This window comes from Lacerta agilis, chromosome 6 (genome assembly GCF_009819535.1).
Source record: "Lacerta agilis isolate rLacAgi1 chromosome 6, rLacAgi1.pri, whole genome shotgun sequence".
Classification (NCBI taxonomy): domain Eukaryota; kingdom Metazoa; phylum Chordata; class Lepidosauria; order Squamata; family Lacertidae; genus Lacerta; species Lacerta agilis.
Window position 1 is genome coordinate 1,200,031 of NC_046317.1, and position 14,269 is coordinate 1,214,299.

The 14,269-nt window shown below is 42.9% G+C and overlaps 1 protein-coding gene and 1 non-coding gene across 5 annotated transcripts in view; both read right to left on the minus strand.

The window, feature by feature from the left end:
• The window catches only part of RGL1 (ral guanine nucleotide dissociation stimulator like 1), a 107,280-nt gene that overhangs the window by 18,094 nt on the left and 74,917 nt on the right, over positions 1-14,269 (minus strand). For all 4 annotated transcript variants that reach the window (XM_033151170.1, XM_033151167.1, XM_033151169.1 and 1 more), the window contains 3 exons: positions 9,083-9,267; positions 4,753-4,865; positions 910-1,125 (listed from right to left, as the gene is read on the minus strand). In XM_033151170.1, the coding sequence (XP_033007061.1) occupies positions 910-1,125; positions 4,753-4,865; positions 9,083-9,267 (514 nt within the window). The remainder of the gene's footprint in view (positions 1-909; positions 1,126-4,752; positions 4,866-9,082; positions 9,268-14,269) is intronic.
• LOC117049317 lies at positions 10,546-10,652 on the minus strand. Its single transcript, XR_004426946.1, has one exon. It is a non-coding gene; the product is annotated as a U6 spliceosomal RNA (small nuclear RNA).

The window sequence follows — 14,269 nt, forward strand, 5'->3', positions numbered from 1 at the left end:
TTCCAGTTAAAAGATTAGTAAAAGTGGGCCTCTATGACCAAGCTGAAGAAAACTAAAGAACATTTATTCAAAAACATATTCATATCGTTGTCTCCTGCGGAAGCTTTTGTGTTACTTTCATGTCACACAACACTCCTCATCATCAAATAGAAGGTTCTGGCCATGGAAAAGCAGGGAAACCAAAAAGCTACCCAAAAAGCAAATTTGGTTGACAAATGCTAATTCAGCGTACTTCCCTTGACGGCTAGCATACTGCCATTTATAGTCTCTCCATATAGACTACCTTAGGTGGCAGTTTTGGGAATAACATGGGGTAACCATATGGGATGCCTTTGATGAATAGGGAAAGGCTGGATGAACAGAAATACGATTATTAGCTGCTACTACTACTACTACAACTACTACTACAACTTCCAAAGCTACCCTAGAGTAAGGTAAAGGTAAAGGGACCCCTGCCCATTAGGTCCAGTCATGTCCGAGTCACTTTATTGGCCAAGGGAGCCAGCGTACAGCTTCCAGGTCATGTGGCCAGCATGACCAAGCCGCTTCTGGCAAACCAGAGCAGCACACAGAAATGCCATTTACCTTCCCGCCAGAGCGGTACCTATTTATCTACTTGCACTTTGACGTGCTTTCAAACTGCTAGGTGGGCAGGAGCTGGGACCGAGCAACGGGAGCTCACCCCGTCGCGGGGATTCGAACCGCTGACCTTCTGATCAGCAAACCCTAGGCTCTGTGGTTTAACCCACAGCACCACCCGCGTCCCTAGAGTAGAAGAACAAAAAACACATTTGCTTAGCGTTAATGAAAATATTAAATCAAAAGAACCACGGCACTGATGTTTCCTGTAATGAAGACAGATTATCTCTTTTTTTCCAGGGAGACAGTTTGAACAAAATGCATATTTACATGTGCAATATTGATCCATTTCTCTATGATCTTGGCTCGCTGTTGCGTTTTCAACTCTTTTCCATTCAAGATGGTCCTGACAACACATTTGGTCACCGAATTGAACTGGGCAATGGTGGCTCTGATGGTGGGGGCCAAGTGCTTGTTCTCTTTCTTATCCCTCTGAGACCAGATGCAGCCCAAGCAGTGATGGGGCACCACTCTTTTAAACAGTTTCTACAACAACACAAAATATGTATTATCAGCACAATATTCTTCATAATCCCCACTGAAATGCACATCTGTGCAGCAGACTTCCCCTAAGCTTGGGGCAAATGAGGCACATTTCCCCCTGAATGTACCCCCTGGAGGTGCATTTCACACTCAAGAACTTAACAAAAGGGTCTGCCTTTTGGTGTGCTCAAGAGCAAGAATTATTCACACCCTGTGCTTAGGCATGAATCACAGGGCCAATCAAAAACAATTCATCACCTGAGGCAAATCGCGATACCTCCTGTCCCCACAAACTGCAGCAAGGCAGCAACTGACCTGCAGCTTACTGCTTTTGCTCCTGCTGCCCCACCTCCTGGCAGCTATAGGACTGCCTCTGAACCAGGAGCAGGGAGCTCCTGAGGGCCCCTGGAGGCTAATGAGGGCCCCAGGCCTCGCTCTCTGGCCCTTGGGTCTCCCTAGGCTACATCTCTCCCCAGCCCTACTCCCCACCCCAAGAGTACTGAATGACTGGAAAGTGTCCTTGAGCTCTGCTAAGGCCTCTTGTTTGCTTGGATGGAGAGATGGATGTAGAAACCTCTGACCTTTGTGTGTCTGGCATGGAGACTGTAGGTGTCCTGGAATGGTGGGAGACACCAGCTGGGGGACCCCCAAGGGAAGAGGCTCAGAGCCCAGGAAGTGGTGGTGGGACGACGCTGGGTGGTCAGGGGGAGAAGTCAGGGAGGAGGAGGTGTCGGAAGCTGAACACAGGTTTTAGTGAGCAGGGAGAGGCTGTGGCAGAGAGAAGCCCAGACTCAGAGGCAGAGGCAGAGAGGAGTCAGGCTGGTGAAGAAGCCAAGGGGTCTCCCCCTCCTGCGGCAACAAGCTCCCCTCCCCCCTGGTCTCCCAGGACCAGAAGAGGTATGAAGAGGGAGGAGCAGAGACAGGTGTGTTGGGTAGTCTCAGGTTGCTTGGGAAGGACCCACGGGAGGAGGAGATTTAGGCAGTTGTGGGAAGACTGCCTCATAGGGGCAAGACCTACAGAGAAGACTCTGGCGTTCTTGAGTTGACCTTGTTTCTCCTAATAAATAACTTCACTCTGTGTGATTTATTCCTGACACACACTCTTGACAGTAGGAAAGGATCACATCCACTGCTCCACCCACTTTTTGCATCTGGTTCCACCCATTACCACCATGTGTCCCCACACAAAAAATCTTGCGTACAACAGAATGTAGTAGCACTGTGGTTGAAAGAGGTTCGCCTCCCTGGCTTTAAACAGCTTTTCTTCCTTGGCAAAGTGACAATGAGGGTTCAATTATGCAACTCCAGGAATTATGTATACACCCAAACCTTTGTTTGGTGCAGCATTTCCCACTAATGGAGAGCTAAGACACTGTTCAGTTTAAAAAGAAGTTTGACTCTTTAGCAGTGGGAAAATCAGTTTGGTTTGCCACATTCGGTCTTATTTTTATTTATTTTTCTCAGCTATTTTTGTCTGAATTACTCCATTATTAGGGAAACAGGCTACATTTTCTAAACATTCCAAAAAGTGAATCTGCATTCTAAAAAGTAAATCTGGAATCTAAATGCCAAGCTGGGTCCTATCTGATATCAATTAAACAATAGTTTGACAACTGGAATTCCATTTATCATTTTCATTCCATCCACCAGCAGTGAGAAGTGGTTGGCCAAATTGCTTTGGTATGGAATCAAGATGAATATTTCAAACCTGCAGAAGCAGACCAGACTTCTACCAGTCTGCTTTCATAAACATTTTGATGCTTTCAATTGGCCACACATGAGTAGAGTTAGGTCATCTATTGAGTTTGATCATTTATTGAGGGCTCATTCATTAGTCAAAAGTACAACACTACCAAAGGAAGCAAGCAAACATCTATTTCCTGGTGACAAACAGCTCTAAATTGTGGTCTGCTGCTTTGGAAGCTCAAACTATGGTTTTATATTATGTCTGAATTTGGCTATCATCTGTTAATATGCTGTGGCATACCTGTATTACCGTATTGGCCCAAATATAAGCCACGCTCCCCCCCAAAAAAAATTCGACCGTGAAAAGTTAAAGTGCGGTTTAAATTTGCAACCTCACAAAAATTGGCTTTTATGATATCGCTTCTGAAACAGACATACAGTAAAACGGAATTTTAAAGGAGCAGCTTATATTTGGGTATTGCCTTTTTTCTTCTCCCCCGCCCCTTGAATTTTAAAGATGCGCTTATATTCTGGTGCGGCTTATATTTGGGCCAGTACGGTATTTTGCAGCTATTTCGATTACTTTTTTGCTTCCAGTTCATGGGCAACTTGTAACCCACAGGAACTTGTGTCCATTGCAGCTGGTAGGGCAGAAGTCAGGAAGGCCACCAAAGGCATAGCCAGAGCCAATGTGTTAATTTTGTCCCCATTCTCCTCCCAGCTAAGTGCTAAGATGGAAGCACTGAGACCAAGGAGGAGGAATATGGCAGCCAGTGCAGCTGCCCCGGAGTGGTTGTAAGGAAGAAGGCAGGCTGGTAGGGGCTGGCTGAGGGCAGACTTAGGATTGGGGGGGGGGGGATAATGTCCCATTTTGCCCTAATGGGACTAATGCCCTCCACTGCTAGTAACCTAGTACAACTTTATGTCTACAAACACGATGCAAGATGAATATCACAAAGTCATAGAATCATAGACATGTAAGAGTTGGAAGAGACCATGAGGGTCATCTAGTCCAACCCTCTAAAATTCAGGGCTCTTTTGCCCAACGTGGGGCTTGCACCTACAACCTGTGAGATTAAGAATCTCATGCTCTACCAGCAGAGCTATCCCAAGGTATCATTTACTTGCTTCACCATTTAACTAGAAAAATAGAACTAAAATGAACTCCCCCTCCAAAAAATTGACACCCTGCATATTTTCAGTTACAGAAAGTTAATTTTTTTATGTTGAAATTTTAATATAGAAGTTAGATGTCTGAAGACTGGAATCAAAATTTGACATTGAAATTTACCTATAGCATGCCAATTGCACTTGTCCTGATGGATCCTGACAGGTGTTGACTGCTACTGAAAAAAAATTGAATGTCTAACGCTTTTGCTGAGTGTTGTTGTTGTTTTTTAAATGTACCAAATAATAGTCAGACATTGGGAGAGTGTTCACCAACAAAACTCACAGAGGACCCTGAGGATAATTTGGAGGGCAAAGTTGTTTAGGCTCTGACAACTGCAAACAATCTCAGCACGCACAAAACAACATGGCAGACATGTAATTGGAAGTAATCTAACAGCCCCCTTCCCCACAAGGTCTAGTTCACTAAGGACCGATTCCACCCGCAGTTCAGTAAGCAAGCGGAGGACTCAGAATTGTCTTCAGTCCAAAGAGGGAAGGAAAACGGCCACAGTGCTTGCAATTAGGTCTAAGGGGGTCAAAGGCTACAGGAAAAGGAACCACCTTTGATGATTGAGGAATTGACCTTATTGGGTCCCACCCACCAACACAAGACAACACAAATGAGGAAGCACAACTGTCCCAAGTTGTGGGAACAATTAGGAACCGTCTCCTTCCTGATCTAACAGTGTGGCCTGGGATGAGTCCAGCAGCAATTTGTGCCTTCTCCACAGCACACATTTCAGAATCACGTTCTGAAGCATATGTTATACTTACAGCATCCATGTAGGTTAGCTGCTCTGCCACAAGGTCTTCTGGGAAAGAAGAGAACTCTACTGATCCACTCATCTCCATTTTTTCTTCAAGGGCAAAGGCATCATGAATCCCATCTGTCCAGAATGTAATAATACTGTGAGATACAGCAAAACATAACCTACTCAAGCTGAAGAAGTGTGCATGCACATGAAAGCTCATACCAAGAACAAACTTAGTTGGTCTCTAAGGTGCTACTGGAAGGAATATTTTTATTTTTTATTTTGTTTTGACTATGGCAGACCAACACGGCTACCTACCTGTAACTGGGACCCCGTTAGGCTGAGTATATACTGAGACAAAAAGCAAGCATATGGTTTCAATAACTGAAAGAGAGAATGGGAAAGAAAAGTCAAGGACCAATTGTAGGCAAAAGGATTCTGCTTTAATGATATTTGGAAAGAATGCATGAAAAGTCCACAGTTAAATTGTTCACAATTTGTATGCACTTTTACATAAAAAAACTCATTTTTCCAGGCTTCTTTCTGGAAAATACACATTTTCGATATAAAATATATTTTTGTGAACACTTTCTTGCACATCAAAAGGCGCACTGCAAAATCGAGAGAAGGCCACAATCCAACTGGGATTTATGTTCTAATTTGTAAGTACGTTTGGGAATGTGGATTGTATTGGTCCGCTGTAAAAAGTGAACCAAACGTAGCCTCTTACATCCCCAGCATAGCCCTGAGGAGTTTGGCACAGTAGGCCTATGCTACAGATAATAATGATGACCTCCACCTTATGTTGAAGCAGGAGAATCTCATGGGGAGCCTGAACATCAGAAGGGCAGATAGAAGATTGTGGCAGAAGGGCTGGGAATCTCCTGCACTGAGGACACATTATCTTACTAAAATGGACTTGGGTCAGGAGAAAACAGACTTTCTTCTGTTAAGTCCAAACATCATTTCAAAGAGATTCAGCAAATCCTTGCTTCTAAGCCATATATTTCAGAAGAGGTTACCGGTAACTATAGGAACTGATTGTGTTATTTATTTATCACATTTTGATCCCACTCTTCTTTCAACCGATATTATTACTATTATTATTACTATTATTAATTCACCCACCCTTCATCCTAAGGTCCCAAGACAGGTCACAACAGTTTAAAACACAACATTTTAAAAGTCTGAAACAAGTGTAAATCATTTAAACATTAAGTTTTCTGATTTTATATTCACAATAACCCTGTGAGTCTTGGAACTTGTTATACTACAAATGTCCCAAGGTGATTTTTGTCCCACTTTTTGTTGCAGTACAGTGCAAGAGTGCCCTTCCAGGCAGCCATGAGAAGCATCGCAGAACTAATAAAGCGGAATGATGCGTGGATGGTTTAGTACAGTACAGGCATAGGCAAACTCGGCCCTCCAGATGTTTTGGGACTACAATTCCCATCATCCCTTACCACTGGTCCTGTTAGCTAGGGGTGATGGGAGTTGTAGTCCCAAAACATCTGGAGGGCCGAGTTTGCCTATGCCTGATTAGTATAAATCCATCACTAATCCGCTATTATTGTATCACTGACATGTTGCAGAATACACTGGCAAATGTGTGAAAATGGTAAAGGACAAAAAGGCTTCTTAGCGTAATTCTTTATTGTGGGGTAGGAACATCTATCCCTCAGCACCCCAACTCTTCTCACAGAACCCCCTCCCCCTGGTCTCCAAACAATTTCCATCCCGGTTGGTTCTATGCTTCATTCACCTCTCAGAGTTGAGTAAACCTTGTTCAGGTGGGTCAGTGTGCAGAATGTCTCACTTGAAGTACCAGTCCTGAAGTTCCAGGGCAAGAGGCAAAAAAGATCCTTAAAAGGTCCAACCATGAGGATTGTTGGAGCCCATGACCAGCATCAAGCAAGCTATTTGGCCCCACACTTGCCCAAACCCAGTGGAATTTAAAACTTTCTCCCCTCCCTCCTTTGAATAGCTTTAACCATCACACACACACACACACACACACACACACACACACACCCCACACACCACCCCATCTACACCCACATCCCATTACAAGCTGCTTGGGAAACTCCCCTCAATTTCAGAAGCAGCACATCATGTGGCGAGGGACTGGGGGCCACTGTTTAAGGAAAACTAATATTTTGAAAGGCCCCCGTCCCAAGAATTAGTTCCACAGAGATTTGGAGCCTGGCCTGTGTTGCATAGACTGCCTAAGCTGACAGTCTCTTCTAATATTTTAGAAACGTGTATCATTAAATGAACAAGTTCTAGTTATGCACAATGGTGGGAGGGAGGTTGCCAATGCCTCTGCTTTGTGATAGAAGCACAACCATCTAATAAAAAACCAACACAAGCAGCTTCAATCTTTCCCCCAAACTATCACCACTCGTATTTTATTGTTACAAACTTCCTTTAAGTGTTCAGTATCTGGATGGATTGTTCTCCCTGAAACATCTGCAGCTCAGCTGAGAAATGCTTCAATCTTTTCATGGGGAAATTCGAGGCAAGGCTTCTGTGCTAGCCTGCCTGCTGTACCTAGGAGGTTCTGTGGGAACCATTGCTCAGCCTGTGAATATCTAATTATAGACCTTGGTATTTAGACTTCCTTTGTTTGATCCGCTGGAACCAAATCCAGAAAAGAACATAATTAGACACAAATTAGCAACACTTGTAGGCTCCGGAATTTCTGACGAGAAGAACCATTTAGGTATGATGCAGTCAGCCTTAAAAAAATAAAAAGGATAATCAAAAGATAATAGCAATTTGGCGCCACAGCTGATTAACAGCGTAATTTGGTCATAGTTTCTGGAACATTCAAGTAGGTGAGGTTTAAAGGGGTTCAGAAGGGCTGGTCCTTATTGTATTGTATTGTTTTCTTATCCTGCACTGTTGCTTCCTGTCCACTTCCTGCTGCCTTTCTGCGAAAGCTGGTCACTGAAATGGTTGCGTTCATTGCACAGGTTTCGATAGCCTTCTAGCAATGCTAATTTTTGCCCATAGGAAACCTTCTGTCTCGGGAGATGGGGAAGGCTATTTGTCAGGCTTGACACAGCGCATAGCATTCCAGTGTCACTACTATTCACAATTGTTCCAGTGGGCCCTTTGACCTGGTAACATAAATTTTCCCTTTGTCCTTGGCTGTTAGCAATGCACCACTCAGATAGGAAAAAACAACCACTGACACTTCCCTTTGTCATGACAGCAGCTAAGGAAAGACGTTTCATGACACAAATGCCGTCGCTGAAAAAAGCTGGCTTGATCACAGGAAAGTAACATTAGAAGGCCTTTTCAGAAGTGAAAAATCTGTGCATTGAGTCAATGGTTGCTATGGTCTAAACCACTGAGCCTCTTGGCCATCGGAAGGTTGGCAGTTTGAATCCCTGCAATTGGGTGGTAAGCTCCCATTTCTCTCTCCCAGCTCCTGCTAGTTCGAAAGCATACTGGTGCAAGTAGATAGGTACCCAGTACAGCGGGAAGGTAAATGGCGTTTCTGTGCACTCTGGCACTCGCCACGGTGTCCCGTTGCCAGAAGCGATTTAGTCCATGACCTGGAAAGCTGTCTGTGAGCAAACGCTGGCTTCCTCAGCCTGAAGTGACATGAGCACGGCACCCCACAGCTGCCTTTGGCTGGACCTAACTGTCCAGGGGTCCTTTACCTTACCTTTACCTACATGCCAACATCTCCAGCATAGAATTTTGAGCTGGTGTTTATAATTTTCAATGATGAAGAAACACAAGGCAAATGACTTGGTGGTGAATGCTTGAGTTCCTTCTTTTTTGGTGACACTTGTGGCAGAGTAAGGCTGTCTTCCATTAACACAGTCTTAGCAGTGAGTCTGTAAGTGACTGTGGAGTCCAATTCTGGATCCACACATCCTTCCACACTGGGGACATTGGTTTCCAAGCGGGAGTTGATCATGGTGAGGATTTGCCAAATGTGCCTTCCTCTTTGCTCATTTCTCCTTTTTGTCCTGAGTTTGAGCTTCTTCAAAATCCATGATGCCTTGGGTAGAGGGCTATTCTCCAGTTGAGTTCCTACCTCTCACTGAACAACAGCAGATAACTTAGATTTACTAAGCATATAGTATAAAGTATACAATCCTCTTGGCCACTGTAATCCTATTGATCCCAAAGCTGTCCAAATGCATGCAGTTAAAGGTAGGTAGGCAAGTTGGTCTGCCATAGTCCAAACAAAATAAAAAAATAAAAAAAATTCCTTCCAGTAGAGACCAACTAAGTTTGTTCTTGGTATGAGCTTTCGTGTTCATGCACACTTCTTCAGATACATGTACGCAGCATGTAATTATTTATTTGTAACATTCCAGGATAATACTTACTGTTTTTCACCAACTCTTGCTTCTGAAACTGCTCCAACAGGTGCCGTGCCCTTCTTTCTGGGTCCGAGCCAGGCATGACCCGAGTCAGATAATCCAAAAGTTTTCTCAAACAAAAGTAATGGGGTGGCTCTTGGAAGTCTTCAGAGCACTGGTCTAACCAGGCTCTTAAGATGGAGGCTATGGCACTGGAAAGAACACATTGTACAAGGTTAGATTCGCCATCAGGGTTCTCAGGCTATATTCCAATAAACTTGCACACAACAATAATAACAGTGCATCTGTAGATCTGATAAAATTACCGGGGAGCAGGTGATGGCAAGCTGCCAGATAGGCCCTCAGGCAATGAGTACTGCATATCCCATTTCCACCAGTGGAACAATTTGACTAAAGATTTGTTCTCTCTTTTTTCCCAACTGGCCACTAAAATAATAATAGTGTAAATCTAACTGGCTCACAGTGGTACCCAGCAGCCCCTCAGGGTTTGCCCCACAATGGCTAAAATGAGTTTTAAAACAAAAGACATCCCTTTGCAAACTGATATATCTAAATAATATGAGGGCTTTAGCCTGGCTGGAATGTGTCCTTGAATTCCGATGGTGCTTCGTGCTTGCCTGGGTGGAGAGGTGCCGAGATGCCTACATCTTACTTCTGTGTGACTTGAAGGTAAAAAGGTAAGTCACATCCATTGCTCTGCAGGCTTTAAGCCACTCTCCACTGGCATATGACCCCCAGAATGTTGCCCCAGACTGAAAAAGACTCCCCGCAACTGCAAGCTGTAATTAAAGCCATGACATTTAAACTGTAACAAAACTGTTTGCAGTTTACACAGGCCCCTACAGGCACTTTCCAATGAAAATGAATAAGGGAGGTGCTGAAAGAACTTCTCATTCTCTTCTCATGCAACACTAAACGTTTAAGCTCTACTATCACACTATACAGCAATTTTCCTTCAGTATCTTCATGCTATATGATTCCCAAAAAATTAGACTAAATATCATTCTGGATATCAAGCAAAGGCTTGTCCAAAGTTTCCCATCAGAACTAAGGTTTAAATCCCTTGTGTAACTATTCATAATAATAGAAGCATTCAATGTACAGGTATACTTATAGTAAGCAAGCAGAACTGAACCCAAAAGGTTATTTTTAGAACAAGAAACGCGGTACAAAAGCAAGAGCCTTACAAAACTCACAGCTTTAAGTAATTTAAACTCAAGAGCTCTCCCTTGCAAGGGAAAGGGAAAAAAAGCACTAGTCAAACAAGGAGCACATCAGCAAGACGATGGGGAGTGTTTTATACCTGTCCCCTTTCTGAATGGCAGGAAATGATCTGTAGGAGTGGCTCAACTTTTGCTCTCTGACAGTAAGCCCTCATGAGCCTGGGATCCATCAGATCCCATTCTTTTTTTAAATTTTTTTTTTTTAAATCTACTTAAAACAAAAAAAACCTCCAGATATTTTATTGTTAAAATATGGAACGCTTCACGAATTTGCGTGTCATCCTTGCGCAGGGGCCATGCTAATCTTCTCTGTATCGTTCCAATTTTAGTATATGTGCTGCCGAAGCGAGCACGGTCATCAGATCCCATTCTGAAGACGTCCTGTCAGAAGGAGGGAAGAAAGAAAGCTATCCCCATGCAATTCCAGCTAATAAATAAATAAATAAATAAATAAATAAATAATAATAATAATAATAATAATAATTTATTTGTACCCTGCCCATCTGGCTGAGTTTCCCCAGCCACTCTGGGTGGCTCCCAATTGAGTGTTAAATATACAGCAATACAGCATTAAATATTAAAAACAATATTTAATATTTTCATTTTATTTTTTTGTAAATATTTTTTTGTAAATATTTTGAAATATTTACAACAATACAACAATACAGCATTAAATATTAAAAACTTCCCTGAACAGGGCTGCCTTCATATGTCTTTTAAAAATAGGATAGCTGCTTATTTCCTTGACATCTGGTGGAAGGGTGTTCGACAGGGTGGGTGCCACTACCGAGAAGGCCTTCTGTGTGGTTCCCTGTAACCTCACCTCTCGCAATGAGGGAACTGCCAGAAGGCCCTCGGTGCTGGACCTCAGTGTCCGGGCAGAATGATGGGGGTGGAGACGCCCAACTTACAGTGAGAGGGGGCTAAACTTAAAGGGAGGGATATTCAAGGCTCCATCCTTGAGGAGGGTTTTAAATTTTCATTTAGAAAATGAAATAGATAGCCTCCAGACCTTTTACTTACTGTGTTACCAGTCAGTCAGATGTTTATTGTTTGTAATCAATGGCCATTATGATATAAATAACACAAACAAACAAGAGAAGCCAAGAATAAGTTAAAACATACCAGCTTTCTGGACTGCAAATTTTCAAAACTAAAATTCCCCAACTCAATTAGATTTTGAAAATCACCTTGGCAGTCAACACTGTTTTGGTTCAAAAAAGTAGCCCAAGCAGAGGATAGAATATTTCCAGTTGCTGGAAACAACACAAGCCTCTGGCTCCTTGGTCCTGCTGCTCCCCTTTGCTGAACTCTCTGAGACCTTGACCTTGAAAGGGTTTCCTCACCTTGTTTTGGACTTAGAATGATTATCTGTGTGTGACCTTGGCTTATTGAATACTGCTGCACCTGGAGCCAGGCTTTCCTGGCTAAGTGTTTTGGTAAGAGGTTGAACTTCCTTGGATAAAGGAAGGCACCCTTGAAACCTGACATAACCGTGTGGCAAACTCATGCCAAAATGCATGTGCTGTGCATGTATCTAATGTGTTTTACTAATGTGATTTTGTGTGATTTACCCTAGAAGTGTGGGAAAGTGTAGAAGTGACTTATTATTATTATTATTTCTGCATGAAGTACACAGCTGCACTCACAGAGGAGTTGAAATGAAAGTTATCATAGACTCTGATTTCACCAACGAAATAATGTCAGTCTGCAAGGACTTAAAAAGACAAGCTATGCAGACAGTGCTTGTAGCCCACTGACCTCCCATCAGCTGACTATTTAATCAGTATATTAGAGAGGAACACTTTCAGGAAAAAGTTTGGACGAGCACCCAAACCTTGCAGCAGCTTGAATGGTTCCTGCAAAGAAACTCCCTGTTCTTGTCAAGTCAAAGACACAGATACAGCTAGGAGGCTTATTCTCAGACAAAAAAACCCTGCCATAATTGACTCCATTCTTCACAATGGGAGATGGCTCTCTGCAAAGTTTTTAATAAACCTCACTTTTATGAACCATGCATTTGTTTAAAGTTTAGCTTACCGTAATTGTCTTGGCCACAACACACTACTGATTCTTGAGGGTGTTAGCTTGCCGATGCAGGCCAAAAGTTTTGTGCTTCACAAATTGTGCACCTTACTTCCACCTTTTAGTAAGCTCTTGATAATAACAAACCAGGCAGGGGAAGGGGAAGGGAAGAAGAAGACGCCAGTTTCCAAAAGCCTGAAGCTCAACTAGCTTTAGCCCTTATTTTGTTTGATATTTGGTGATTTAATGAGACCGGACTATGGCAGCCTCATTTTTTGAGACGAGACCGGACAATAAGATCAACTTGGGAAGTATCAGAAGTCATATACTTTGGCACCCATTGGATCAAGGACCGGTCCATATGTGCACTTTGTACCCTGCAGAAAGACATGTACCTTTCCTTGCCAATGAACTACCACAACCTCTGCTTCAGTTTTTGTTCATCAAACACAGAGGAGGCTGGTTATTCCATTGTGCATGCCCACCCAGAGAGATGGGAGTTTCCTCCTTTGCACAGATACTGAAGAGTAGGGAGGGCTGAAATGCAGTCAGTACTGGAGGCAAGACTCGGCCCACAGGCCGCCAGGTGGCCATCAACTACTCTAAATGGCTAGGAACATTTTAAACATATTCACACCCTATTACAAGTTGTAGCTTTAGTTACAGGTAGGTAGCCGTGTTGGTCTGCCATAGTAAAAAATAAATAAATCATTCCAGTAGCACCTTAGAGACCAACTAAGTTTGTTCTTGGTATGAGCTTTCGTGTGCATGCACACTTATTCAGGGTTAGTAGGTTATGTTTTGCTGTATCTCACAGTATTATTACATTCTGGACAGATGGGATTCATGACAGATACGTAAGTTGTAGCTTTGTCATCTTCCAAGACACATTCCTAAAATAATCTAAGAAGTTGCTCCCTATGGAGCCTGCTGCTGCAGTACCAAATCCCACACCTGCATTGCTGGGAGAACCTATGGATTCAATCTGTAACTTATACACACAAAGTATGTGGTCTCCTCTGGAATGGTGGTCCTTGGTTTTTATGTGGGCATGCATGAAAACTAAAGATCCATGGCGTATCTGGTTTCCCCATAATTGCAACTGACAGTACACTTAGGTCCCCAGGGTGCACTCCTGAATGTTGTGCCAGGACTCTATATTTTAATGTTATTTGCTTTTAAATTGACCATGCCTCAACCACTGTTGCCATTACTCACTTTTCCTCCTTTTCCCATTGTGCAAATAATCTGTCTTGTTTTTATAACCTTCCCCATTTTCTAGTTCTCTTAATTGCCACCATTTGGCCCTTTGTCTCCTCATTTCAGCCACATTGGTTTCTTTTGTTATTTTACCCTTTGCAAGAATGAAAGTTGATTGCATTCAACAGCACAAACAAAACTTTAAACGTATCCCACTGCAGGTTTCCCAGGCTTTGGAGGCCTTCAGCCAATATGCTTTCACTCATCTCACATTCACTCAGTGGCTGCTTCTCTTAAGTCCATTCCTTTGGTGCAATTATTTATGTAACACTGAAACAGGACACCGTGCTTTACTGGATGAATAATAAACCCAAGAGGAGACAAAGGGCAAAAAAAGATCCTGCCCACAAAGAATCCGCCAGCTGAAAAGTGCATCATCATCATCATCATCATCATCAACATCATGTTAAAAAACAACCACTTACACAATGCCAAGAGAGAATACATTCCCAGAAACAGGACAGAGTTTACATTACGTTTGCATATGTGTCTAGGTGCCACAGGAGAAATGATTACTATAATTTAAATAGAATGAAATACATCTAATCTGTGTAGAGACTGTTAGTAGATATGTGATCCAGTTCTTGGTACCAGTTCAGATTAAGATTCTACATTCTCAATGCCATTTCACTTCAGTTCGCACCTTGCTATTTTTAACTCTTCCTGATCTGGTCTTTCAGCATTT